This window comes from Delphinus delphis, chromosome 9 (genome assembly GCF_949987515.2).
Source record: "Delphinus delphis chromosome 9, mDelDel1.2, whole genome shotgun sequence".
NCBI classification, from domain to species: Eukaryota; Metazoa; Chordata; class Mammalia; order Artiodactyla; family Delphinidae; genus Delphinus; species Delphinus delphis.
The window spans coordinates 94771389-94798627 of record NC_082691.1 but is presented as its reverse complement, the minus strand read 5'-3'; the positions used below and the strand labels follow the sequence as shown (position 1 = coordinate 94798627).

Genomic DNA, 27239 nt, shown 5'->3' with positions numbered 1-27239 from the left:
CACCGTTGTGGCCTCTCCCGTTGCGGAGCACAGGCTCCAGACGCACAGGCCCAGCGGCCATGGCTCACGGGCCCAGCCACTCCGCAGCATGTGGGATCCTCCCGGACTGGGGCACAAACCCGTGTCCCCTGCATCGTCAGGCGGACTCCCAACCACTGCGCCACCAGGGGAGCCCGATTCATTCAATTTTAAAAACTTCTTAATTTGCTTTTAAAAATTAAGGGAAAAGAAGAAAACAAGGCAGCCAAAAAGCCTACGAGCCATGAAGAGGCTAACGTCATCAATATGACACAACTAGGAGTTCTCAAATGCCTTTACGACCAACATTATTTTGTATCATAGCTTGGCCATTATTAGCTTTTAGGGCCGTGAAGCTGGGCCTTAAAGCCAAGACCTGTTAGTACCAGCCTATTGGATTCTCTCTCCTATCTACTCATGGTTTCCAACATAAATTTCGTATTCTTTGTTAGTTGCATATTTATAAAGACGAGTGCTTTACTCATATTTGGCTTTGGACAAGATAAAAACCTTTATTTACAAACATTCTAGTCCTTTAAAAATATATATACAGAGTAAAGGATTTGGATAAAATAAGTTAAATCACAGGAAGCAAGGCCAACGTCTGTTAAAATCAAGGAGAAATTGGTGACAGCCAGAGAATCAAAACCAGTTATAACAGTTACAAGAGGCTCAAAGCAAATAGATTGAGGGACAACAAACCACATCAAATTTCCCTTGAACCCTCTACCCAGTGGCTTTGTTCCACAAGTTCATAGCCAGCTCAGAAATGTGAAGTTATGTAGTCTTATTTCTACCCACTTCATATGGTGGTGAAGTCATTAACTTAATAAATACAACATCAGAGAAAGGGGTTGGCTCCATTCAGAGAATGCAGTAGGAAAACTACTTGCTCAAAGTGGCTGAAAATTCCTTGAGGAATAAATTCATCTAACCTGGGAAATGTTGAAATCCAGGCACATTTTCTTGTAAGCTGTTACCTCAACTCAAAACCAAATTGAATTCCTTTCTGTTTGCCCGGAGAGTCCCTGGGATCCTTGATAGGTAGGTAGGCAGCCTCATAGCCCACAGGCTGCACAAAGGGCTGCTTTCAGTTCAGAGGTCCATGCTTTCCCGTTGCGCACCAACAAATCTGAGAAGTGAACGAACTGTTGACAGGTGGTGTTAGGAATGTAGCAAGAGAGAAGAGAAATGGCTACCAATGATAATACCTACGACCATTGCTGCTAGGAAGTCTTGATAGCTGTAGGATCGTGGCTGAAAATACTAAATTAGGAGTGGCTTTTGAAATCTTTGGGCACCCAAGTCCGTTAGTTTCTCCCTTTACAAGAGAAAGGTTGACACAGTCGGCATCTATTTGGGGGATAAAAGGTGAGTTGGTGTGAAAGGAGTTCTTATGGGGAAGACTGCCCCCAGGTGAAACTTGAAGACTTGGCACTCTTTCCTCCCACCAGGCGTTTGGTGCTTCTTGATCCCGTGGGGGTCCCAGAGACCCCAGGGACACTGTGGCATTCCTTGGGGGACTGGGCCTGCTGGGCTTCTTTCAGTTCCCTGGAATTAAAGAGGAAAAATGTACGTTACTTAGTCCTAAATTAGAGATAATATTTATGATCTAAACTGATATAGATGTGGCATGGACATACATACACTACCAAATGTAAAATAGATAGCTAGTGGGAAGCAGCCACATAGCACAGGGAGATCGGCTCGGTGCTTTGTGACCACCTAGAGGTGTGGGATAGGGAGGGTGGGAGGGAGGGAGACGCAAGAGGGAGGAGATATGGGGATATATGTATGTGTATAGCTGATTCACTTTGTTATAAAGCAGAAACTAACACACCATCGTAAAGTAATTACACTCCAATAAAGATGTTTAAAAAAAATTAAAATAAAAATTTTCTAAAAAGTGAAAAAAAAACTGATAGAGATTTTTCTTTTTATTTCAGTATTTATAGAAACAAGACTGAATTATACACGGAATAGAAAATTAGCTCTTGTGATTATCTTAAAAAATGGCTACTTCACACATGCCTCAACACACAGCAGGCTTGGCTTACTGAATTCTACTGATTGGGGCATAAATGGTCTTTAAAATTAAAGAAAAATAAGAGAACAACTCTAGAGGCTATATATGAAAGCTCCAGGGGTCCGCGAAGCGCAGCCCATGGGTCAAATCTGGCCTGCCATCTGTTTCTGTAAATAAAGTCTTACTGGAACTCAGCCATTCCCATTCATTTGTATATGGTCTATGGCCACTTTCACATCACTCCAATAGAGTTGAGTCGTTGCAGCTAAGATCATATGGCCCACAAAGGGTGAAATACTATCTTGTTCTTACAGAAAAGTATGCCAACCCCTGGTCTAGACAATTTCAAAAAGCAAAAAATTACTGAGTTGCTTATTAGGAAGGATTACCTGACTAAAGGCTCAGTTAGAGCTTCCACAACTCATTGCCACGAAATCATTTGGGGGACTTTTCAAACTAATCATTTTAAGATGGGTTGTGCAGCCAAAAGAAACTGGACCTCTAAGTTTATTCTAGACAAGGACCATTTCTCATCTGCTTTTATATTTTCAACAGTTCACAGTATGTAATAATTACTTTAAAATGCCTTCAGAACCGTGCTCAAACACCACTTCCTGACCTTTATAATACCAAGCCTACCCTATTTAATTAATTAATTTGTTAAATGAAGGAATAGGTTAATAAATAAATGCATGCATGAATACAAGCTTACATGCGTAAGTAATAGGACTGCTTCCTTTGGCTTGGAAAAATACCTCTTTCTCTAAACATTTGCCAAGACAGAATATCTGCCTGCCCCCAAGATTTAATGGATTTCTAATAGATATCTTCCCTCTTTAACTATGGTTATCTTATATCAGGTGATCATCCACCAGTTACTTTAAAACTCTGGTCACTCAGAATCCTGCTAATTTTTCTTTACCAGTTGTATTTCCTTGTATTCATTTGCATTGACTGGAATTTTCTCTCTCAAGCCGTCTAGTCACGGAGCATCCAGCCCCTTGTTACAAAGGGCCCCATGCTACTAGCCTCCTTGTGGGCAGGGGCCCCTGTGTCATACTGTTGGATTCCACTTGAATCCATAGAGAAGACACATCAGACCAGTCATGTCACTATGAGTAGTACATCAATAGATTCTTTCTCAACTCCAGCATCCAAAATCTACCTTTCCAGTGTGGCTGTCTTGAACTTTTCCAAGTTCAACTGTTGCTGAAGCTCTTCTGTTTTCCCCAGGGAGGGACAGAGAACTCGACTTTTGGCCAGAGCTGCTGCAGAAGGTCTCTCTGCTGGATCGGGGTGGATCATGTTCTGATGAGGTAGGACCAAAGAGGAGGAAATAGAACCTTCACTGTTGAGAAAAATCTCCCCCCCAAGCCAACTCCAACCCAGCTTCTGCCGGTGGATTTTGTGAAACTCGCTTCTCCTTTGTGCAAAGGGAAGAAATAAATGAAAACTTAGCTCCACCTGGGAGAGGAATATCATCCTTATCTGGTAGCATGAGCCATCCATACCTTTGAGTTGTCCTTAAGTAGCATATTTTAGAGCTGGATGAATGATGAACCAGCTTAATTGCCTTAATTTTAAGCAGGAAGAAACTGAGGTCCTGAGATAGAAAGTGGCTTGTCTCAGTTATTGACAGGCCCAAGACTAAAACTTGGGTTACCCAACTGCTAGTTCAGCTCACTTTCTACCATAACATGCTCATTTTTCACTTAAAATTAATTAAGGATATCCCACCATGACAGTATTCCTACAGCATTTATCTTCAGGTAGAGGATGCGTATAGCCTAAAATGACTGGAATACAGTTGAAAATACCTAATATATGGAAATTAGTAGTGTTGAATAATGAAGAAAACACTGACCCTTCCATTTGGGGAGCAACGTTCAGAGCCAGCTCCACCACTTATTATGTAGCCTTGAGCAAATCACGTACCTTTGCTGAAACTCAGTCTCCCTTTCCTATATTTAGGATAGCGATATTCACCTTCTGGGCTATTGTGAGAATTAAATGAATTCACATATGCATATTACCTAGCACAGGGACAGCAGTGAGGTACTCAGTTAGAATCAACTAAATCTAAGAGCAATTTACACATAGAAATAGGTGATTAGACTATGAACAGAAGACCACTGTGAGGAAAGGTTTGCCTTCTTTCAGGAAAGCAGAAGTGTTCAGGTAAACTGTGAAACTCAAATTTAATCTCCAAGAGAGCAGATATTTCTAAGGCTATTTTAGGGATTCTAACCAATCCTGTTCCTTAAGCTATGAAGTAAGTCTTACATATACATTGCTTTTCTAGTATAATTCTAGCTTCTTGACAGTGTAGGTATTCTTGTACCTCTCTTTGTTTCAACATAATACCTTCTTTTCCTTGTCCCTTCACATACTCAGGTATCATTAAGGACAAGGAACACATAGATTCCTAAATTAACATTATGCCTTTCTTCTGTTCAAATAACTGGTGGGATTGTCAGTTATCCATCAATAAAGTAACTTCTATTTCCTCTATACAAGCAAAATTCAGTTTTTTGAGTAACATCACTGTTACCATTGACTGTAGTTAAAACCCTGACATAGGAGCCTAAGAGCAGGTTTGATTCTGGAATTAATTATCGAAAGTGAAATACAAGTCAAGGAACTGCTCTGAGTCTTGGTTTCCTCATCTGCCCACCTCACGGGGTTATTAGGAAGGGTAAATGAAAAATACAATAGGAGTTTTAAACTATAACAAAAGGTTTTCATGATATGCTCTAAGTTTCCTAGAGAACCTTTCAGTCTGTCCTGTTTTTCTGGGCTTCCTAGTCATGCTTCCCTGCTGTCAATGGCACCATCATTTCCCTTTTCCCACCTACTTGCCATTACATTTTTTAAAAAACAGACATTTCCATCCTCTCTTCATTTCATTAGAGACACCACCTTGAGTAGTTGGTGAAATTCTTTGGAGAGCTCCTGAGGAATGTCTGGAAGATTCCCCTCACGGATGTGATGCCACGCAGCTCCATTGGTAGGTAATGACTCTGCTCCCGCAGCCACTGCAATGGTCAATCCCAAGGCAAATATGTCTGCTTTAGGAAGGTGCTGATAATTCTTCAAAACAGAAGACAGGAAGGCCGGTTAGTTCGCCAAGTGAAGGGAGTCTAGACTAAAACACAACTGGTAAGAGAGATTCATTTGAATGCACATGAACTTAAACAGACGCAGTGGGCAAGGTTATATCTGCTGTGGTTAGTGGTCTATCTCTAGGGAAGATAGTGGTCTATCTCAGGGCACAAATCCACTTGATTAGCACTGCCCTGCCCCAAAGAGTCTGAGGCAGAATCTCAGCGCCATTTTGCTCTCTCAGGCTGAAAGAGGCTTGAAGCATAGATTGTCTGATCACAGATAGGAAAGACTCCTCTTTTTCCCCCCTGATTTTTATCCTGTAGAAAGTTATATCCTTCCTAGGCCAGACTCACAGACATCTTAGAAGGTGAGCAATAACTGAAGGTCATTCCAATGACCAAAGCTGGAGGTGCTATCAAAAGGATAGTAGCATGATAAAGATGGGTTCAACCAATAACAGCTTCCTTTCTACTAGGAAATCCGTAAATTTAAGAATTCTAAGAAGTAGAAAGGACCTTCACGAAAAACAGTAAAAATTTTGATTAATCCATGTTTGAGCCAGCTTTCCCCACGCTTTTTTTGCAAAAGTTTCTCTCCTATCTTTGGTCTCCATTCTGGATAGAAAAAGGATAATATAAATTTAAATTATAAATATATACTTTTCATTTCCTGCACTGTCAACATTCATTTGAAACTCAAAATGTTCAATGGATTATAAAATACCCTCCATTTCCCTAATCTATACCTCTTGCAAAATCTCATTAGCCAGGAAGCGACTATCTCCCTCTTCCACTTTGGGCTTGCTTATTGATGTCACATGACCCAAGTCACCTAAAAAAAGAAAAAAAGAAATAGAGTTCTTTAAAAGCATGTCTTTCTTAAAACTGGAATAAATGGAGTAGAGTCATCAGCATAAATTTTATAGGATAATAGTATACCAATCAGGTTACAAGACAGACTCACCGATTTTATACATCACATTGGCAGAGAGAAACCAATCAGCTTCATTTTCAATCTCTTCTGGGACTACTGGAGAGTCACTTTGCATCTTATGACATATGAAGATGTTACCTGAAAAAATACAGAATTGTCGTTAAGTAATGAATCCTAAACTTTTTCACCCGAGATTCTTTTCTGTAAATAACATTTCAGTCACCCTCCTTTTCTGTGTGCATGTAACAAGACTACCAAGGTTTCTTTTCTTCCATGGAATCTCTCACACTACTTCTGAACAGCTGAGTGATTGATAATACCTATTTCAGTGAAACTTAAACCTCAAACATACTCCATCCTCTGAAGAGGCTGGTGGCCTCAAAACAAAGAAATAATCAAAACCACAGAATAGTAACAACATTTCCTCACATTTCACATTAATGAGTGCCTAAACCATTCATTTCTGCTCACTTCGATCAGGGCTGAGTTAGAAAGAGTAGAGCACTAGCTGTAAAAAGTCAGGATGCAGCCAATATGCTGTCACTTATCTATGCGGTAAATTAAACACTTATTTTCATACTTTTGCTTCACTATCTGGGAGTCCTTACTCTCTGTCCTCTAGGCCCGGGGGGAAATGGTTAAAGCTCTTTAACTGAAATTTGGGCAGGGGAGGGGGAAAGGGGAACTGATGAAAGGGATTCTGCCAGCAAACAGCATCTTTGACACTTGATAGACACGCAGGCACAGATTCTGACAACAGTGGGGAAAGAACTAAATACGGCCAGAGGAGAGCTGCACTGACTAGGTTTGATGTCCAGGTGCGCCATGCCAGAGTTGTGGATGTACTTAAGCCCAAGGGAAATCTGTAGAAGGATGTCTTTGAGTTTGCACTCTTGGAAATGATTGCCAGACTTTGCGTTTTCAGATATAGCAGCTTGCAAGCTCCCACCTGGGAAAGAAAAACAGAGAGTAGCCCCGCAAAATGAGAGAAAAGGTATGAATCTTATAAATGAAAGCATAGTACGTATTCAATAAATTCCTCATGAGTGAACGCAGTCCAGCAAGTATAAACTGCTTCAGTGTCAGTTTGAAACATAAGATCTGATCCCTGTCTATACCATAGACATATTGGAAAGAGGAATTAAAGGCCTTTAAAGAGGAAAAGAAAATGCCATATCCTAGGTATCCAATATGTGGCCCTATTGCTTTGAGTATGCCCCAACTAACATTTTAAAAGCTTTACCTAGTTATTAACCAGAAGGCCAATCAGGCCTAGTCATGTAGCTACTATGGTGTTGAGGAATAATTCCATGTTGGTATCAAGTTAGTAATTATAGGCCATTAGTAATTTTAATGTAATTGGCTTCAAGTTTCATTCCATTAAAATATATATCATGAGGGCTTCCCTGGTGGCGCAGTGGTTGAGAGTCCGCCTGCCGATGCAGGGGACACAGGTTCGTGCCCCGGTCCGGGAAGATCCCACATGCCGCGGAGCGGCTGGGCCCGTGAGCCATGGCCGCTGAGCCTGCGCGTCCGGAGCCTGTGCTCCGCAACGGGAGAGGCCACAATGGTGAGAGGCCCACACACCGCAAAAAAAAAAAAAAAAAAAAAAAAAAAAATATATATATATATATATATATATATATCATGAAATAAGAACATGTAATGATTGCTGACCCAAGGAAAATATAAAACCTCCATATACACCTAAACCCTATTTGAGCCACCGTGTTTGTATATCAACTATTTATCATTGTTATCAATAAAAAGATAAGGCCCCCGGCTCATCTGACTACCTGATCTTAGATGCTCCTATCCTAAGTTATTAGAATGCTTCTGAACCCTTTGTTTCATTAATTAGCATTTGTTGGCAGCCTCTTCAGTCGAATTACAGACTCCTGGGACCCCCTGTCAGAAAGCCCACAGCTCCACCCTCCAAGTATATATCAGAACAGGAGGATCTGAGATGGTAACTGTACTTTTAAGGAAATCAATATTTTAAAGTATCTATGTGAAACTGAATTTAAAGCTTGAGCTGCCATGTTAAAATAAGTTCAGAAAGGAGAATTCAGCCCCTTTCGGAAACACAAAAAGGGCTAAAGTAAAGGTTATTTTTTTTTCCCCTGGGAGTCTTCTGAGAAAAGAATTTATGGAATGTCAGAGACATTAATTAGAAAGGAAGAATAAGTAAAGAAAGAGTGCGTTGTGCTTGTTAAAAGTGCAGTCACCTCAATACTAAGTTTGCGGATAAGGTTATGAGCTGCGACAAAGCCCCCGGGTCCCCGCTAGCCCCGGTGTTCCTTTAGGACAGGGTCCACAGCTCATTCATCTTCACTGTGCCAAGGTCTGGCATGTAATAAGTATTTTCTGAACTGAATGTCTATTCTGGCAACAGAGGGAAAAGAAAGGCTGAGTCAAGGACCCTATGAAAGGTAGGGAAAGAAAGAAGCATCCTAGGTTACTTAGGATCCACTTAATATGTTCCTTTAGATTATAAGCAGAGGTATTTCTAATCCCCTGAAGAGCTGCAGCTATTTAGTAAGGGTAACTAGACCAGTACTAGCAGCACTTTTAGTTACTTAGAATCTCTATAGGTAATATTAAAGATAGCCAAGAGGTAATTAGAAGAGTAGAAGTTACTGGAAAGTACTCGTTTATACGACTGTATTAGAATATCCTCATTTTGCTAGAGCTAAAGCTGGTCGTCCACACACTCTTATAGAAGAGCATAGTTAACTGTTCTTTACTAAATAGTATTAACAAGGAAGTACGTGTTTATAGACATAGCAATACTGAATGAACTGTAAACTTAATCCCTCCTAATCTCACCCAGCTACACTGGAGCCTTAGCTCTGTAACCCAAGGTACCCCCTGGAGTTGGCTCCTGCCAGCATTGTGCCCTAGGAGAAAACAGCCAGCTCCTGGCAGCTCTTTTCAAACCACCTTTATGAGATGAGTTGCTGAATTCCTTCCTTTAGATAAAATAAAGATACTCACCCTACTTGGCAGGAAAAAAAAAAAAAACTTAAGAAAAACATATCCATGTTTTCCTGTCTGCTCGTGAGGCCTAACAGATACCGAAACAAATAAATAGCAAATGCCTTCCAACAATGAAATGCAAAAAGCAGGCCAACGACTCAACAGGATATTGTGTTCATACATTTGTATTCTCACAATCTTGATTTTAGGTTGCCACCAACAACACAAAGCATATTTTTCTGCTGGTAAAGTTGTTCCTTATTTGGTGGAAAAATATAACCAGTATTCATGTTGTTCCACAGAAGACACAGACTTCTGAATGTCACGTCACTTGAGCAAGTATGAGAACCACCATTCTAGGGGAACATGCCCTGTAAAACTTCCGTGACAGAGACGTCAAAAGAAAATACTGCCTTTAGGGAGAGATTAATCATTCAGTCCTGAATCGGTTAGAATCCTGGTTGCAGAATCAGCCTGCTACCGGAAAACCTTCAGATTTCTGAGGCTGGCCCAGAGGTTGCTCGTAGGGGATCTTGGCTAGGGTGTCAGAGAAGCAGGGAACTTTTGATTAGTTCAGGGTTCAGGAGGGACAGGAGGGGAAATCAGATGACTGTTAGCCTCTAATAGTTAAAATCTAAGTTATCAAAATCATCTAACTTATAATCAGAGTTAACACCATAAGAGTACATGTTCCAGCCGGACTGCTATGAGAGGCTAGGGGTGAGGGGTAAGGGTGGGCATGGGGAAACAGGGCATAAGGATGAAGAGGTGAGAAAGAGGGAGAGGATGCAGTGGGGAGGGAGTGGAAAGAATGAGGCACCGACTACTCCGCTACTTTACACATACTTTGGGCTTATTATCCTTTACTTAGAGCCATCAGGCAAAGTCTCAACATGGATTATCCTTAACTACAAACAAGGTATAAGGGCATGCTTTATTTTCCATGATCAGTTCACATATGAAAGGTTCAATGTATGTGAATTACATTTTGCTAAATCACAGTCCCATTTTAATTGGCAAGCGTTGAGTGAAGCTGGTGAACCTCCATGATGAACAAACAATGATTCCCCGTAATCTATCCCATCTAGTCAGACTCACTGCCTGGCTTTCACGGCTCACTGCAGTCTTCCCACCCTTTACCTTGCTGATCTTATTTCCTCCTGTAGGGTCACCTCAGGCCTGTTAGTCTCCTTACCATCTGCTAGGCCAGACCCTTCCCAGCACGGTGCTCTTAGCCTGCCTGCTGTTCCCCTAACTGGGTGGTCTTCCTTCTCCTTGCCTAAACTCTAGGAATCCTTCTGCAAGGTCTCATTCAAGTCTTACCTCCTTTATGAGATTTTCTCCGGATATGCTAATGACAAGTATTATCAAGTTCTTACTATGTATTGGGACTTGATATTGTGCTAGCATTTGACATATATTGCTGCTAATTTTCAAACTACTCCCTTAGGTAAATATTACTGTCTCTTTACTCATTGAGATTAAATGACAGCCCAGGGATCCTACAACTACTATGTGACAGAGCTGGATTTTGAACCCAGGTCTGCCTGACTTTAAAGCCCAGGCCCGTCCCACCACACTGCCTCTTGTTCACATTCATCCTTTCTGAACGCTTTGTATCCACAGTTGTACCATATGGCTTTGCATCAGATTGTCTCTTTTGTATTCATTTTAACAGAGGAGATGGAATAAAGCTCCTCGAAGATAAGGACTTACTTACCTTATCTCATTCTACAGTATTTCTCACCCTAGAGCTTAATACAGTGTCGAGCCTATAGAAGGTATTGAAATGTTGAAAAGAATTAGAAGATGATTTGTAATAGATCACTTCATCTTATTCTTTTTGAAAATTTGAAACTTTTACATTGCCCCAGTTAAAATTTACATTGCCTGCAGGTTAAAATTAGTTGTGTTTCCCTTTATTAATTTTTTAATTTGATATTCTCTTTGTTAGTAGCTAAATGTCATGGAAATAAAATCAATCTTCTTTATAGAGAGAGGGAAGAGAGAAAAAGAATAGGCAATCTCAGGTTATGATAAGAGGAAATTAAGAAGAGAAGATGATAAGAAAGTCTCAACCTCTCAATCACAAGTATAATGAAAGGGTCCATTTTTTAATCCCAAAGAAACTATTAGAAAAAGGGATTTGGGGTGAGCTTATTAAGGAAAAAAACTCATGAAATTCACAGGTAAGGCTATGAGAAAATCAGGCTCTAAGGAAACAATAAGGGAAATGCCAAATCATTATTTTATAGGATATGCCTTCTATACCATTTTCTATGTTTTTAGCAACTCGTAATGTTATTTACTTACCTACTTATAAAATCAATCATGTATACGGTGATGAAGCTTTATCAGTGATCACTGCCCTCAAAAGCCAGGCTGGACGTACATACTCAGGGCTATCCAGTGGTCATCAAACTTACCCAAAGACAGACTGTACTATTAAAGAAGCACAGGGTGGGTGTACATGTTGTGGGGGGGATGCCGTTATCCAATATTACTGTGGCTAAAATATGGATTGTAAAATATGGATGCATCCTAAAATGATGGCAAGCTTCTATTCAACTGGTAGCACTTTTCTACTTTACCACTGAACATTTTGATGAAAATGTATTTCCGAGAATAACAATACACAACTACTGTTGTGTCACCCCTTAATCATAGATTAGAAATATTAATCATGGATTAGAAATACGTTAATCCGAAGGACCACTCTTTATAATTTAAGTAGCCCAGGAAAAAAAAAGGTTTTACTGGTTACGATGTATATATGGTCCTGAAGGATCTAGGAGAATATATCTGAGGTCACTAAGTTTCAGTCCCAGCACCCCACCCCATGCCCTTACTCTTCTGAGAATACTTAAAGCTCAAAGGTCAGAAGCAGCAAGAAACATGAACAATCCCCAAACACAGGAATCCACTTCAAAGTTAATCAGAAGTTGGCTATATAAGTTTACCACCCCTTCCCCAAAATCGTAGGGACTATGGCTTACATCTTTTAGAATACCTAGTAAATGGTAAAAGGATGATTTACCATTCAAACCACCAGGGTGAAAGTTTTCTCTTTAAGTAATAACTAAAGTGTGAAGGATGTGATAGCTTCTGTGTATTAGCTGTGCATCAGCTTTGAAAGAAACACATAACAGCATAAGCCTGAAATTCCTTTCCAGCTCAACTCATTTTCTCCAGCTGTCTGTTTCCAAACAAAACAGTAGTACAGACTTTTAGGTATGACTCTAATATACCTGCCATAAGCTACAAGAAGGAGGCAGAGATTTTTTTCTGAAGACTTAAAAGTTCATCTCCCTCTCCATAGATATTAGACCACGTACTTACCATTGCAGTATTCATTCTGAATGACCATGTGGTCATCTTCTGCCCATGCAGAGTAGTAACGTACCACATGGGGGTGATGCCCAAGCACCGCGTGAGCATAAACTTCATGCATAGCCAAATTCCTAAGAGACGGAAAAGCACTGAGAAAACTGAATCAAGATAATAGACATACAAAGGCTTTTAAAAGACAAGCTCTGAGGCATTACTAATAACGGCAGAACATTTACTGAGTGTTCACTGCTTGCTTACTATTTTATCACATTTAATGTTTGTAACGCCTCAGTATGATATAGTGGCAAGGATTAAGGCTTTAGAAAGTTAAGTGACTGACCCAAAGTCAAGCTGGTGATAGTAGATCTAAGACCAGAACCTTGGTTGTCCTGGACCAAAGTCCATGGTTTTTTGATTGAACATGACATATGTAGAGAGGAATCTTGGGTGGTTATTACCTCAGCAGCAGACCTGCTTTGATTCTTTTTTTTTTTTAAATAAATAAATTTATTTATTTATTTATGGCTGTGTTGGGTCTTCATTGCTGTGCACGGGCTTTCTTTAGTTGTGGTGAGCGGGGGCTACTCTTTGTTGCAGTGAGCGGGCTTCTCATTGCCGTGGCTTCTCTTGTTGCGGAGCACGGGCTCTAGGTGCGCAGGCTTCAGTAGTTGTGACACGTGGGCTCAGTAGTTATGGCTTGTGGGCTCTAGAGCTCAGGCTCAGTAGTTGTGGTGCACGGGCTTAGTTGCTCCACGGCATGTGGGATCTTCCCAGGCCAGGGCTCGAACCCTGTGTCCCTGCATTGGCAGGTGGATTCTTAACCACTGCGCCACCAGGGAAGCCCAGAGCTGCTTTGATTCTTATTTTCACTGTATCACAATCTAAAAACCCTGATGGGCTTAAGAAGAAATGGACTTGATGGTGGATATTGTGATGGGCCCTCTACCTTCCCTATGAAGGCTAAACGATCATTATAGTCAATATTAAACTCAGCCAGTATGATGTAGTCACAGGGGCAGTCTTGGGGGGCAGATATTCATTATGCAATAGGAAATCCAACACACAAAAAGCAAACTATAGTACTTGATCAATTTCATTATTCAAATGAAGAATTCCAAAGACTGATGTCAGATTCAGCATTTTAGTATTATATTCCCCAGAGTTCATAAAAAGCAGTGGCTGAATCTGAAAATATTTGTTTTCCTTGTGGAAAGGAAGAAGTCTTGAACATTTAGTTCTGGGAATGAAATTTAAATTTTTGTTAGTTTTTCCTTGCTTACAAGGAAGGAAACTTTGAAACTTGACTATTGAATTTATTATTAATGCAAAGTAGAGATAACCAGTGAGTTAATAATAACTTGGTAATATTTCTGATGAACTAAACAGGCACCAGAAGATCATTCCATAAATCTATTTGTTAAAAAAAAAAAAACCAGTAAGATCAGTAGTAAAAGCCACAAGAACTATAAAAAAACAAAACAAAAACACAACATGATCCCAAATGCTCATGGTATATTTCAGGAAATAACTTATCTCTGATCTTGAAAATTCAGAAAGGTTATGAATGTTAGACAACTTTCAGTGGGTCGGGGGTGGGGGAGGTGATTAAAAAAATGTAGCAAATGACGTCAGTGCCCTGATTCAAAATGCTTTGACAAATCCAAGTGTGTATTTCTAGTACATTTAAAAGGTACTCACTCATCTGATGATCCTACCAAAGGTTTCGTGGAGCGTTTTATTGCATAAACACATCCATCCAGCCTCTTAATGCACTTGTAGACAGTACCAAATTCCCCAACCCCGATTTTTTCCACCTCCAAGAATTCTTTTTCATAGCGGGAAGCCATGTTGGTTTCTCGTAGAACACATCTCTGAAATATTTCAGTAAAAAAAATAATTCTCCCTAACATATTGTGAGAATAAAATTAAGGCATATTATTCCTAAATTCCTCTAAGTTTTCAAAAAGCCTTTTGAGGCAAATCCATCAATATTCTTGGTAGCAAACGCCTCTGCAACCCTGCCACAATTGCTGACTACCTTCTCTGTGTTCTTTATAACCTGTCATACAACTCTGTACTGGCATTTCTCTTTGCTATATTATTACATCTTTTTCTGTATTATTTCCTCTGTCTGGCCATACTCTTCTTCCCTATATGTGCCTAGAGGGGACACCTCACTCACAGCCAGAGCTACTGTCCTGAGCTGAAGGAGCGGGTGGGCTCTTGGAGGAGGATGTTAAACAAAGAGAACACCTCTCTTTGACTCTTGTTTACTTGTGTCACAGTCTGGCTGCTGCTGTTTCATCTCAAGTTGAATAAACATACTGTGTTCAGTTTGCTTCCCAAAAAAATCTTAGTCTGGAGAACAAAATTGTCAAATTGATTATTTCAGAATGTGTGCTCAGATACAGCAACCACTCCCGCTACTGGCTAACTAGCGACATCACTCATTGCTCTGCTAGTAAATAACTTGAGCAATCACTGAACCCCTTTATCAGTTTTCTCATTTGTAAGATGAGGATCATAGCAGCTATGCATCAGGGTCCTGTCAAACATCACACGGGAATTATATATGTTACAAATATATATATATATAAAATTCTCAGTAAATGGTGGTTATGATGACAAAAATATGCAGAGATTTATATGAATCTCAGTCCAAGCTGATGCGTCTCTGTGAACTCATCTTTTCCCCAATATCCTCCTTAGCAAGAATTTCTGCCATCCAACTTTAAGTGTTTAAAATATCTTGACTCTTACTAGCTCTTCATTTTCCACATGCAGTCCCAACCAGTCCTCATCAACAAGATCTATAATTTCCCTTGCCCTTAGCCAGTCTCAAGCTCTGTTTCCTCCAAGTCTGGATTTGCTACAGCTACCAGCCCTCTCTCCATCTCCTCTAATAGGAAGATTGCTTTTGCAAAATGATGCTGTAGAATCAGACAAACCTAATTGTTTCCCATGAGGCATCCACACTTTTTTTTTTTTTTACTATTTTATTTATTTATTTATTTTTAACACCTTTATTGGAGTATAATTGCTTTACAATGGTGTGCTAGTTTCTGCTTTATAACAAAGTGAATCAGTTAGGAACCCACACTTCTGATCAGAGGCCTGAAGGCGCTGGTAGTGCTTACCTGCTACCTTACCAGCCTCATCTCAGACACCAAGTACCACCTTACCATCCATATCACTCCCTCCCCCTCCCCCTCCCCGACCCTCCCCCTCCCACTTACATGCACTGAACATTATAATATCATGAAAACATGCCTATGTTCAAGCACCTTAATGGTAATTTAATATTCCACTGACTTTAAACTATAATTTACTTGGCCATTCTTCTATAATTGGACATTCAGTACTCCCCTTTTTTTTTTTTTTTTTTGCTATTACAGTTAAGGCTGCAACAAACATCTCTGGTATTAATATTTACAGCATTATTTTCTTAGTTTATGTTATCAAATGAGGGATACTAGATCAACATTATAAAAATCAATGGATACTGACACATTTAAGAGGTAAATTTTACGTCTAGACCTCTGGCTTTATGCCCTTTTTCTCTGTTTTGTCTTATTCATTTTTGGACCTTAAATATCTTGATTTTCCCTTCACTTCTTCTGGCGTATATAATTTTTCCCCAGATCAAAGACAGTAGCAGTAGCCTTGAAGAATACTCCAAGGTAATGGTTCAGCAATAGATTTGTTAGACACTGTCTGCTAAGGTAACAACTAGCTAAGAATATAGACCCTGATAAGAGCCCAGATAAATTTAGCTGCAAAACATATTTACTACAAGGTATGTGGAGGGTTGGAGAGGAGAGAAGGGAGAAAGGAGGGAGGGAGGGAGAAAGAAGGAGACATTAGGATGAAATGACTGTGTTACGACGGCTGGACCAAAGAACTGTGCTCACCTTGGCAGGCAGCCCTTGTTCTACCTTGCCTTCTCCTGGACCAGCTTCCTCACTTGGAAAAAAAAAAGTGATATCAGAGTATGATTAGCACTTATTGAGCCTAGTACTATGCTAGGTTTGGGGGCTCTACAAGTAAATACGACAATTACTTCCCCTCTTCAATCTATATTTGGGCACAGGGATAAACAGAAATTTTCAATACAAGAACTTAGGACAGGATAAAAACAAGATATCGAGGGATACCATAGACAGCACCCAATTCATTATTTGAAGAGTAAAAGCCTTTCCCAAAAAAGAGGACATGTAAGGTAAGATTCCAAGAATGAGTAGGAACCAGCTAAGAGAAAAGAACAGGGTTTTAGGCAAATGGAACAAGGTATGCTGAGATGCGGATCAAGAGAGTGCGCAGAACATACCTGAAACTCTAAGGGGTCTTCACCACCAGTATATGTTTCCCCTGCAACACCCGCCTCCCTTAGAACCCGGCCTGCCTTAGGGTCACAAGCCAACTGTAAGTATAGCAGAATGTGCTCTAATCCTGGCTAAGATGTTTTCAATTACTTTTCATTAAGCTGAAGTCCCTGACGGACACCCTCTTTGGCACGAGCAGATGCATCCTGGATCTTTAAGCAAAATTTCAGTTTCTAGATCAGCCAGCTAGGTTCTTCTTCTGGACGAGTACAGGGTAGAAGGGGCAAGTGGAGGACATTACACACGTGCAAATTAGGTGATGCAGGACACTTGTGACTTACATTTAATACTACATTCTAATACTTTATAAAATAACAACGCCACAGTGAAGAAGAGGGGAAAATACCCTCTCAGCATCACTAAGTTATTGTACTAAAATGTCATCACTTTCAGGGCCAGGAATTCAAATCAGCAGTCTTTTCCTGCTAGCTTCAGTGAGAGGTGAAGCCATTCACTCTGAAGGTTTACAAAGATCCTAAAGAGCTAAAAGCAGTGGACTAGTAACAAGAATAGACCAGTGTGCTTGTGCTGAAGTCCCGTTTACTTAAGATCCAGGAAATAGTATTGAGAAAAACCTATTCTGGCTACAAGGCTGATTAACATGTAGTCATGCATTCCGAAAGAACACAGCACATTAACTGTTCTACAGGCTTTTAGATTGTTAGCTGTGTGTTTATTCTGCTGAGTACATCTAAGCATAAATGACTGGCCCGTTTTAGAGGTGCTTCCAGTCTATAAAAAAGCAGCATTGAGGATACAGTAAAGAAATGTCCCTGAGTAATCTGCACTGTCCTTATTTAGGTGATTTCTACCATTCAGCGGCCTTTGTGGAACAGTGCAGCTGGCTTTCCATTTATTAGCACCTCCAAAAGCAGCACTCTCTTTTTCTCTTCAGCCAGCCTTCCATCACGTGCACAGAAGTTCAAATCCTTGCTCTGTAGCTCTCGTCACCAGTCACACCACTAAACTCAAAACAGCAATATACTCTCTGGAACGAGCACTACACCTTCCCCAACTGCTGGACTCTGTAGTAACCAGAGGGGAGCCCTTGAGTGCAGTTCCGTAGCCCATTCAACTTCCTAATATAAGACAGATCTATTGCTTACTCTGCCCTGTTCTTTCAAAGAGAAGGCATTTTACGGTGCACTTCAGCATCTCTGAAGACAAAGAGATTTCTGTGACAAAGAAGGTTAAAGCCAGCGCTGACATTTAGAAAGGAGGGAATATATAAACACGATGTCGACTCATTCAGACAGACTTCTTGTTTATTCCTAATGTTTAACACTCCCCCTTCTACTTGGCAATAGTAAGATCAGTTCTCAAAAGTCATAGCAACAGGACACTTACAGGTCGCCTCGGGTTTTCCGCTTGCCATTGGATTTAAGGAATTGTTTCCTATAGGACTCCGGAGTGAAGGGATTAATATTGACCAGAGCCAGTGAGGTCATCGCATCGGTGAAGGGACCAGGTGTGAGCTTCAGATGCTTAGAGCTTCGGGAGGGGAGCTTCCCTGTTGAAGAGATCCCCGACTGGCTCACCTGGCCCTGAATGAGGATGATAAAAGGCAAATCAGAATGGAGGTAATTTTTAAAAAATGGTTCTGTATCAGTTAGTTAATTAATATTTGAACCAAAGAAAGTTATTGCTGAAAGATACCCCTTAGAGGGTATCTGGTTCACTGCAAACATTGTAACTGGCTCTCTTATGAAAAATACAGATTCCCAGTCTACCTCTAGATATTTTGATTCCTGGGATCAGCACAGCAATCTGTACTTCTGTTAAGCTCCACCCTCTTCCCCTGGACGATTCTGATAGTCAGCTATGAGACCACCAATTCTAGTCCTACCTCCAGCTTTTTAAAGATGACCTTTCAGCTTAGACAAATGAAAATGACTCTAGAAGACCTGGTGCTTATGTTCTCAGACTGTATAGTTAATTTCCCCTCAATTATTCATCCCAATATTTGTCTGGTACCTACTAAGTAGCAGATGCTGGGTTAGGTGCTGAAGGGACCAGAGGTGAATTCTGGCTCTTAAGGAATGCACAGTCCATTCATCAGCAGTTCATTGATGTTTCAGAAATAATCACTTTGTAAGGGAAAGATTTCGTAGACTATCTAAACATGGAAAAAGAAGTTTCCAAGTCCACTAAAAATGTAGCACAAATTGAGAAAAGTTCCAGGAAGTGGGGTAAGGAGACTGAAAAGTAATACTCTAAGCCCTTAAGATGCAAGGCTTTGCAGTGGCTACAGCTAGCATACCAGTCAATAGGAAAATGTGCAGGGCTTACCACTCCAAGTGGGGTACAGTAAGAGAACATCGGCCTAAAACCTAACCAGAACTAAATCAAACGACAGAGGGGAGAAATCAAAGACAAAGAATTCTGATGAGACGGCAGAATGCTATTATGATCTAAGTGCCAGGGGCCAGAGGAATAGCTGGTAATAGATCCTCAAGAGGACAGTAGTAGACACAGGGGCCATGATGTAACCTCATAGTGTCATCATTGTACTGTGAGGCTCTTTGGAGAAGAATTCTGTTTTGATATTCTCTGCACACGACTTTCGAGTGTAGAAGCAGAAGCTAGATTACAATATGATTCAGTATATAAAAATGTAATTGAAGAATGTGAGGCTACAAAGAATGGCTATTAAACTTACTAATGAATACTCATTATTAGATTAATGATAGAAGCAGAAATAAATACTCATTAAATGACTGATAGAAGCAGAAATGAAAGAAGCTATAGAGTACACATAGCAGCCTAACATTTTTTTAAGTGAAGAAAAATTGACACAGTCAAGAGTTTTGCCAAGGGTTTTACATATGTCTTAGAGTTCAGAGGGTCAACAGCCCTGGGGATATTATCAGACAAAGCCATCAATGACAAACAATTTTCCCATAAGTTTATTGTAAGGGTTGAGTATTGGTTCAAAAGAAATAAAACTATACTATATATTTCTCAGTTGTCAATGTGATTCAGGAAATGAAGTTAGAATTATAGTAAATCATTTTCTGAAACAGTTTTCTTGTGATGGTGATTATCATATGGAAAATAAAATGCATCTGTCACATATGAAACAGTGGGGCATCCACACCTGGTATGTTTCACATAGTTCCAGTTGCTACAGTTCAAGGACAACAAAAAGGCCTAGAAACTTTTCAGATAAAAGTAAGGAAAAGTATTCCTATCAAGGAAGACTATCAGAATTCCTAGTCTGGAAATATGAGGGCTGATAGATTTTGTGAACTCCACTTACAATATAGCAAATGATATTATGTTAATATGCATTTTATTGCCAAAATGATAGAATTATGAGTAATCCTTTTGAAATCTAAAAGAACACAGCTTGCAACAAGATGTATGAAAGTGAGTTCTGCCTAGAAGTAAAGTAGACTGAAAATTTCTGGAAAGATGACCAGGTTGAGAGTATAAACGTGTTGCAGAGAGTGTAGCTACTTCTGTATAAGTAACAGCTCTTACTACAGACAATTAACAGAAAGGAAATTTGGGGAATAGCTCCTTGACTTCTGAAGATGGTGAGAGGAGAGGGAGGCAACCTCCCACCAAGACACAACATCACAGGGACTGGGAAAGTCTTTAAAGGCCCAGTTGGTACAATTAGTTCCCTGATGCTTGAATCCCTGGTACAGTGTTTTTCTACCAAGTGGTCATCAAAGAGCGTTGAATGCATTTAGCCACAGGGACCTTACTATACCTCCTAAGGAAGCTCTGCTATCTCTAGATAATTGTGCTAGGAAGTCCTTATGGGGACCTGAAGTCATTTCCCGTGATTTCTGGTCCTATCCCCTGAGCAAGGCTGAACTAAGCCAATCCTCCTTTCCTCTGCATCCCTGTCTTTAGCACAACATTACGAATTATCATCCCCCTGGCCTCTCTCCTCTGACCTTGATCCAAACTATATTTTTTGTAAAGTGTGTACTTTCCCAGTTGCATTTCGAGTTTCCCTCCCAAATGTTGTTTTCTTTCTGTCCCTCAAATCTTGGCATCTCTAGGGTCCCTAGCTTGGACCACTCCTCTTCTTACTCTGGCACACAGACTGTGTAAACTTATACACACCCATGGCTTCAACAACTTCCTAAATGCTGATGATATCCAAATACAGATCTCCAACTTAGGTGGTTTTCCTGCATTGCAGAACCACTTATCCAACGATTTACACCACATCTCTTTCTCCAAACCTGTACATCCTCTAAGGTCACCTACCTTGATTCAAGGTACCATCTACTCTGTCAAACAAGCAGGAAGCCTCACAACACCCTAGGTCCCTGCTTTTCCCTCAACCCCTCCATCAAGTCAGTTAGCCATTCCTAAGCATCTCTCAACTCATCACTGTCTACCACTATCCAAGTTCAGGCCCTTCTTTTTTCTCAGTAGATCTATTATGAATACTGCCCTGCCCCATGGTCTCTCCCACTCCATTCCATCCCTCACATGAAGGTCATGATTTTTCAAAACTGCCTCTGACCAAAACCATTTAATGGCTCTCTCAACACTTTCAGGATAAAATCTCAGTGTAGCTGCTACCTACCTACTCTGGCCTCACTGCCAGACCCCTGCCACTCTGAATAACAAGCGGTTTTCCAGGTGTAGCGTGATCTTTCCCCTCCATAGCTTGGTAGATGCTTTTCCCTCAGCCTCGAGCTCTCACTCCCTTCTTTTCCTAGCAAACTGCGAATCATCCTGTAAGACTGCTCTCAAACATTACTTTCTCTGGAAAGGTGTCCTGGATATCTCGAAACTTAATTCCCCACTATTCCTCATCATGCTCTACAAGTCCTCTAGCACACCTGATCTGAACTTTATTTACCGCTGTTGTTTACCTTTATTCATTCTGTAGGCACGTTCTGAGGTAGTGAAGGGTTTGCCAGCAGAAGGTCTGCTAGCATATCAAGGTGTTCAATTAAGTTTTCAATGAGTGGATGAAACACACATACCGCGCCACGTCTCCTCCCGCTTACGCTTGCTCTGAACTCCATGCTCCTAGCCCACTCTCCCCATAATTTCCACGTATTAAAACCATACCAACTTTCATTGCCCTTCATACGCTTCCTTCACCTTCATTTCTTTCCTGACTACCCACTGAGAAGCAGTCCACCCAGAGAACTCTGACCACTCTTGAATCACCTCTCACATAGTATCCGTAGGCACATCTCCCCTGCCAGAGACTGCCTCGCGCTCCCAGCCCACAGTGGGTTCTCAGAAAATAAATGGTTAATTGATTGGTTACTGGGACCATTGAAAAACCCACAGGCAGACGCACGAGCGTATTAAAGTAGTTTGTCTACCATTCAAACAAGAAGCTTAGTATTTCCTGGTAGTTGTGGTACCCATACTCAGCAGGTACAAAAGAGACCTGCTGACAGTGACTGTGCTGCCGTCAGTAGCACAGATGTTATTATGATGATTTAAGCACCTCAAGCTGAGGCCGCGGGAAGCAGAGCTGATTCCAGGCCTAAGGCTCACACGCCGCGGCACCAGTCTATTAGAGGTAACCCTGCCCCAGTCCCGGCTTTAATAACATGAATGATATAATAGGAGCTCAATCACAGCAAGGATAAAGGAACCTGCTTACTTGGGACCTTTACCTATTTGCCATCCTCAGCTTATAAAGGAGTATCAACAAGTTACCTCTGTGTTCACATATGAGAGCCTGTACCTCACTAGACCAAGGAAGGGAGAGGACTTCTTTCTGGAAAGAGCAGCAGCAAAGAGACAAAAAATATGTTAAATAGTGAATGTGAACATTCTTATATTAGGAAATATTAGTAAATAATCACAGAAGAATAGAGCCAGTTGGCGTAATGGCAAGAACAGTAGACCAAGCCCCAAAGACCATGTTTCTCAGTCCTTTCTCTGCCGTTGCCTGAGCTACAGGCCACTTTCTCTGCTGAGACCTTGGTTTTCTCACAGGCAGAGTACAGGTCAGGCTGTAGATCTCAGTATTTTTTCCAGTTCCAATATTCTTTCACTAGGAACTTTTTCCCCACCCAAGATTTATCTGTGGCCTACACCAATGGTTTTAAGAAGACAGCTGGCAAGACACTTAATTCTGTTTTCTGGTAACTTTAAACTCTTCTTCATTTTCACCAGGAAATACGTAACTGAAGATAGATACAGCCTGTGAAACAGATCTGCCACACGTACATAGGACTGGGCCCTCGTTCTCCGTCCGCCAAAGGAACACAGACCTCAGCGGCCTGGCTCCCTCCTCCCCAGCGATGGACTTACTTTGGGAGTGAAGGGGCTCTCGCAGCGTGGCGGCTTGCCCTTGTCTGGCGGGGCTGGGGTTTCAGGACGTGTGAGAGAGTGTGACACTGGAGTTCTCAGACCCTGACCTGGACTCGCTTGGCCTTTTTCCTGAAATGTGTTGAGGTCACGTACGTCACTAAGGGGAGTCCTGACAGGTGTAAGCTCTGCCGCCTGAACAGATCCTGAATCCTGAGCTCCAGGCTTCTCTGGGGTTTGGCTCTGGGGCTCCTTGCTCTCTTGTGTTTCCTTTTGCCCTTCGTTCTCATGCTCTTCCTCACAAGAGGAAAAGTTTAATTTCTGCTTCAGTTCTTTGTCCTCATCGTTGTCACCCATCTCAGCCAAAGAGCTTTACAACCTAGGCAAGGAGACCTCTCAGCAGGAAACACTACAGAGCTGCAGAAATAAGGAGGAGGAAAGAAAGTAACCTGGCAAGTTCCCTAACTCTAGCCCCGCTTTCCTTCTGCCAACCAACAGCTACATGGAGACACACCCTTGGTTTACTCACTTAAGTACCACGTATCTGTGTGATCTCAGCTTCTCCTTATTTCCATTCTGATTAAAGAAGGCTCCAGTAACTCTTTGAGCAATTAAATCCAATTATGTATAGAACGCTTCTGGATATCCCACAGTCTCCCTGAACCCATGTGCAACAAACTACTAGGGAAACAGTTGGATTCTTTAATTTAGCACGGCTTTAAAAATACATATTCGCCAACTGGGAATGAGCTCATTATTGGAAAGAAATTATTTTCACTCTTTTACACCTACCATTTAGAAATATCACCCTCTCCTCTCCCCCACTTCCCACCTACCCAGTGGCTAGCAGTAGTTCCTTAGAATTCAGTATCACCTGGATATCATAATGATCCTTAAACAGCCGCTAACATATCTTGGCGGGAGTTCATCTCCCTAATAGAGACACACCTGAGATCTCTGCCAGATACACCTGTCCTAATTCAGGCACCTCCACACCCTCCGCCCACCCCCAGGTATTAGCAGTTAAAGCTTTTAGGGAACCGGACACATTTTCCCACTGAAAAAAAGAAAGGTAGAAAGGTCAGCAAACAGAGAAGCAGATATATGTATCACTTGAAAAAAGCAATTACTTGGGCCCCAGACACCTTATTGTGTAAAATATGTTTTCTTACTGTTTAGATATCTTTAACATACATTATTCAATTTCTTTCTCAGAAAGGCCCCTATGGAGAGGGAAAAAAAAAAACAGCTCTTTGAAGAAAAAAAAAAGGCCACCAATATCACCTTGTAGGAGAAACCATGTGAAAGGCACTACATGAAAAAGGAAAATGACGTACATGAGCCCCCGGTGCCCTCAGGGGAGACTCTGGAGGGACTGGACATGAGGAATTATTTACACAACAAACGTGGACCCACAGAGAGGTGCTGAGGGTGAGTTTGGTCTTGACTGAAACAAATTCAATGTCCTTTCTCACGATCGTCTTTGGTTACTCATTGCCTGTCACCCATCTTCCACCTTCTGTCTCTTCACCAATCCCTCCGCCCCTTTCTTTTTTCTCCCTCCTTTCCCATTTCCCACCTGAACTCATGAGAAGGTTAATCCAAGTGGAGAGTAACTGGGGTGGGGGTGATTGTGAAAGTGTTTCTGCAGCTAAACGCCTTCTCTTGCCCCAGCTTTTTGTAGATGCGCACACCACCCAATCATTCCTTTGTCCTTCCCCAGTCCCTCTGGCCACGCAAACTTTCCAAATCACTCAACAGGGTAGCTCACTGCTCACCTTTGTCAGGCACTTGGCATCCCACAGGGGCCAAGGAAAATAGAGTCATCCACAGGGAGGGGAGGCCGGTAAAGAAATTCCTATTAACTGAGATTCCGGGCTTCGGAGTGAGTTTCTTGTTTACAAACCAGCGGGCCATGTGATATAATTCCTTCACTACAGCCTTGGTGCTGATCAGTTTTCCCCTCTCAAGGCTGTGGCTAGTCACCTCTCCAGGCCAGCTAAAGGCTTGCTCTGCTCTCAGGCAGGATGGGACCAACCTGAAACCCTCTGACTGTATCACGGGCCTGCAGCCAGGGCACAGGGGCTAGTGTATTGGGTGTTATCCAGTAGGCCAGGCTGGTTTTTATCATCACCCCTGCCTTTCCTCTCTGCCTTGCTAGAATTCTCAATTCCCTTTACTTATGACTGCACTGTTTGCCTAGGGAGGCAACTATGCCACCGTGATGACCAATGGTATATAACTTGTACCATTCACCATCCATATATTATCACTCAGCAGATGATTGCGGCTAAGGCTTCAGAATAAGAAAGCTATAATAACAAGTACGAAAAGAATATTCCCGATTTGGAAAATAGAACAATGAGAATTGGGCAGTTGCCGACCTTGATGGCCCAAGGGAATCCCTGGAGGTGCACATCTGGCCTCTGGCATGCAGCCCCACTATTTCTGGTGTCATGCTTTACTGTTTTCTCTGTCCTTAGCCTCTTCACATTGTGAAAGATCCCGTCTTTGCTCCAGTGCATGTTAATACCACAGGCATCCATCCCAGGCACAAAGCTTAGCATCATAGTTGAGATGAGGTGTCAAAAGGGGAACCCAAATAGCCTGTGGCAATAAGAGGAAAAGGAGGGAGGATTTTTCCCTTAATGTGGAACACATGTGGGTGTTCCATAAACTACTTTTGAATGGACTTGGGAAAGTAAAATTAACATATCTCATTTTGTTTAAAATACTCAGTATTTGACTTTTTTGAAGGTGGAATGTTGTTCACATTGTTATAGGGATTTCTGCACAGCAGGAAGGTAATGTTCCCAGGAGTAAGAGGTACAAGGAGGAGGTCAGCTTTGCATCTTAGGGCTGGGTTCCCCAAACCGTATGCTTGGGGGAAACTCTCCTTCTGCAGACACTGCTGAGTGATGAGAAAGCTCCTAGACTCAGAGCTCCGCTCTGACCAAACCTCAGTTCTGAGGCCTCTGAGACACTGATGGGAAGGACAGAAACAGGGAAATCCAGCTAATTCAAATCGGATTCACAGGAGGTAGAAACTTGTATTCACCTTCGAGGTAGACTGTTCCTTTGCAAAAGTAAAGCGAAGGCCGTGGAAAATGAGATATTTGAGGGTCTGTTGCTCCGAGGAGGGACATGCTAGCCTGATTGCCTCCTCAGTTAGGAGGGAGAAATGTAAAAAATGCTTAAACACGCCAAAGTGAAGCTCTACCACATTATTTACTGAAGACTGAATTAAGACTGATTCATTCCAGACTCTGAAAAAATACCGATGCTGGATTATGATGTATTTGATGGGACTGCCCCACTGGGAACCATTGGGAGGTCTGGTTTCCCTGATGAGAATTGGACATTTTTACTGCCAGGCTTAATGGGAAGCTGGCAGATTCCAGGACAGGAAGTGAAGACTTGAAGCAGGCTTAAGCAGAAAGCAACTCTCTGGGCTTTGGACTGTTGGGCCTAGAATCTGAAGACCAGAGACACACTTGAGGGAACTCCAAGGTGGTGGAGGAGAGAAGTTGACTTGTATCCCCAGAACGTGCCCTGTAGAGGCAACAGTGCAGCATCAGTGCTCTCAGACAAGGGCCCATGGACCTCACCAACATATGGAGGAATAATCTCGAGCTCACTGAGGAAAGGGACGAGTAGGCAGTGGTACCTCTCGGGTCCCTCCTACTTCAACCCAATTGTCTTCCTTGCCCTTATCTTGCAATGTTTGCAATACCTTAGAAAAAAGCAGAACATGTTCATCACCGACGTGTACTGTTCAGCTCCCTGGACAGATCCATCAGCAGCAGTGACGGTGAGCACGTGCTGGGCCTGGACCCGTCCCATCAAGGGTCGCAGGTGCTCCTGACTCCTAGCAGCTCTCTTCCCATGACAAGGGTGGTCAGCAAAGCCAGGAACCGTGAAGGGGACCTTCTCTTGATCTCCTTCCCACACCAAGAGAGAGTGCACAGAAGCAGCGGCTGTCAGTCGCAGTCAGTCTAGTGATAATTACGACAATCATTAACAATATTCACTAGCGGTCCTTATATTTGGCCACCACATTTCTTCTTTTGAAGTCCTTGCACATCTATGTCTAATGAGTAGCATTCCCAGCAGAACAGAATTCCAAGGAAAGACTGTGGGCCGGGTAAGATAAAGCCTGGAAGTCATCTTAAAGCTTATGAGTCTATCATGAATACTTTTCTTCTTGTTGTTTTGCT

General features: G+C 41.7%; 1 protein-coding gene and 1 long non-coding RNA gene across 2 annotated transcripts in view; one reads left to right on the top strand and one right to left on the bottom strand.

The window, feature by feature from the left end:
* The window catches only part of LOC132430790 (uncharacterized), a 28363-nt gene extending 5209 nt beyond the window's left edge, over positions 1-23154 (top strand). The window contains exons 2-5 of the long non-coding RNA XR_009520566.1: positions 3278-3360; positions 4955-5051; positions 18175-18353; positions 22888-23154. This is a non-coding gene — a long non-coding RNA (uncharacterized lncRNA). The remainder of the gene's footprint in view (positions 1-3277; positions 3361-4954; positions 5052-18174; positions 18354-22887) is intronic.
* Positions 1413-23676, bottom strand: WEE2 (WEE2 oocyte meiosis inhibiting kinase). The gene is made up of 11 exons (XM_060020028.1): positions 23026-23676; positions 18121-18317; positions 16303-16354; positions 14090-14262; positions 12401-12522; positions 6885-7031; positions 6113-6220; positions 5895-5980; positions 4964-5134; positions 3210-3352; positions 1413-1569 (listed from the first exon to the last, which is right to left on the bottom strand). The coding sequence occupies exons 1-11, from the start codon at positions 23377-23379 to the stop codon at positions 1413-1415; spliced, it is 1710 nt and encodes a 569-aa protein (XP_059876011.1). The 5' UTR covers positions 23380-23676.
* Positions 23677-27239: the final 3563 nt, after the last annotated feature.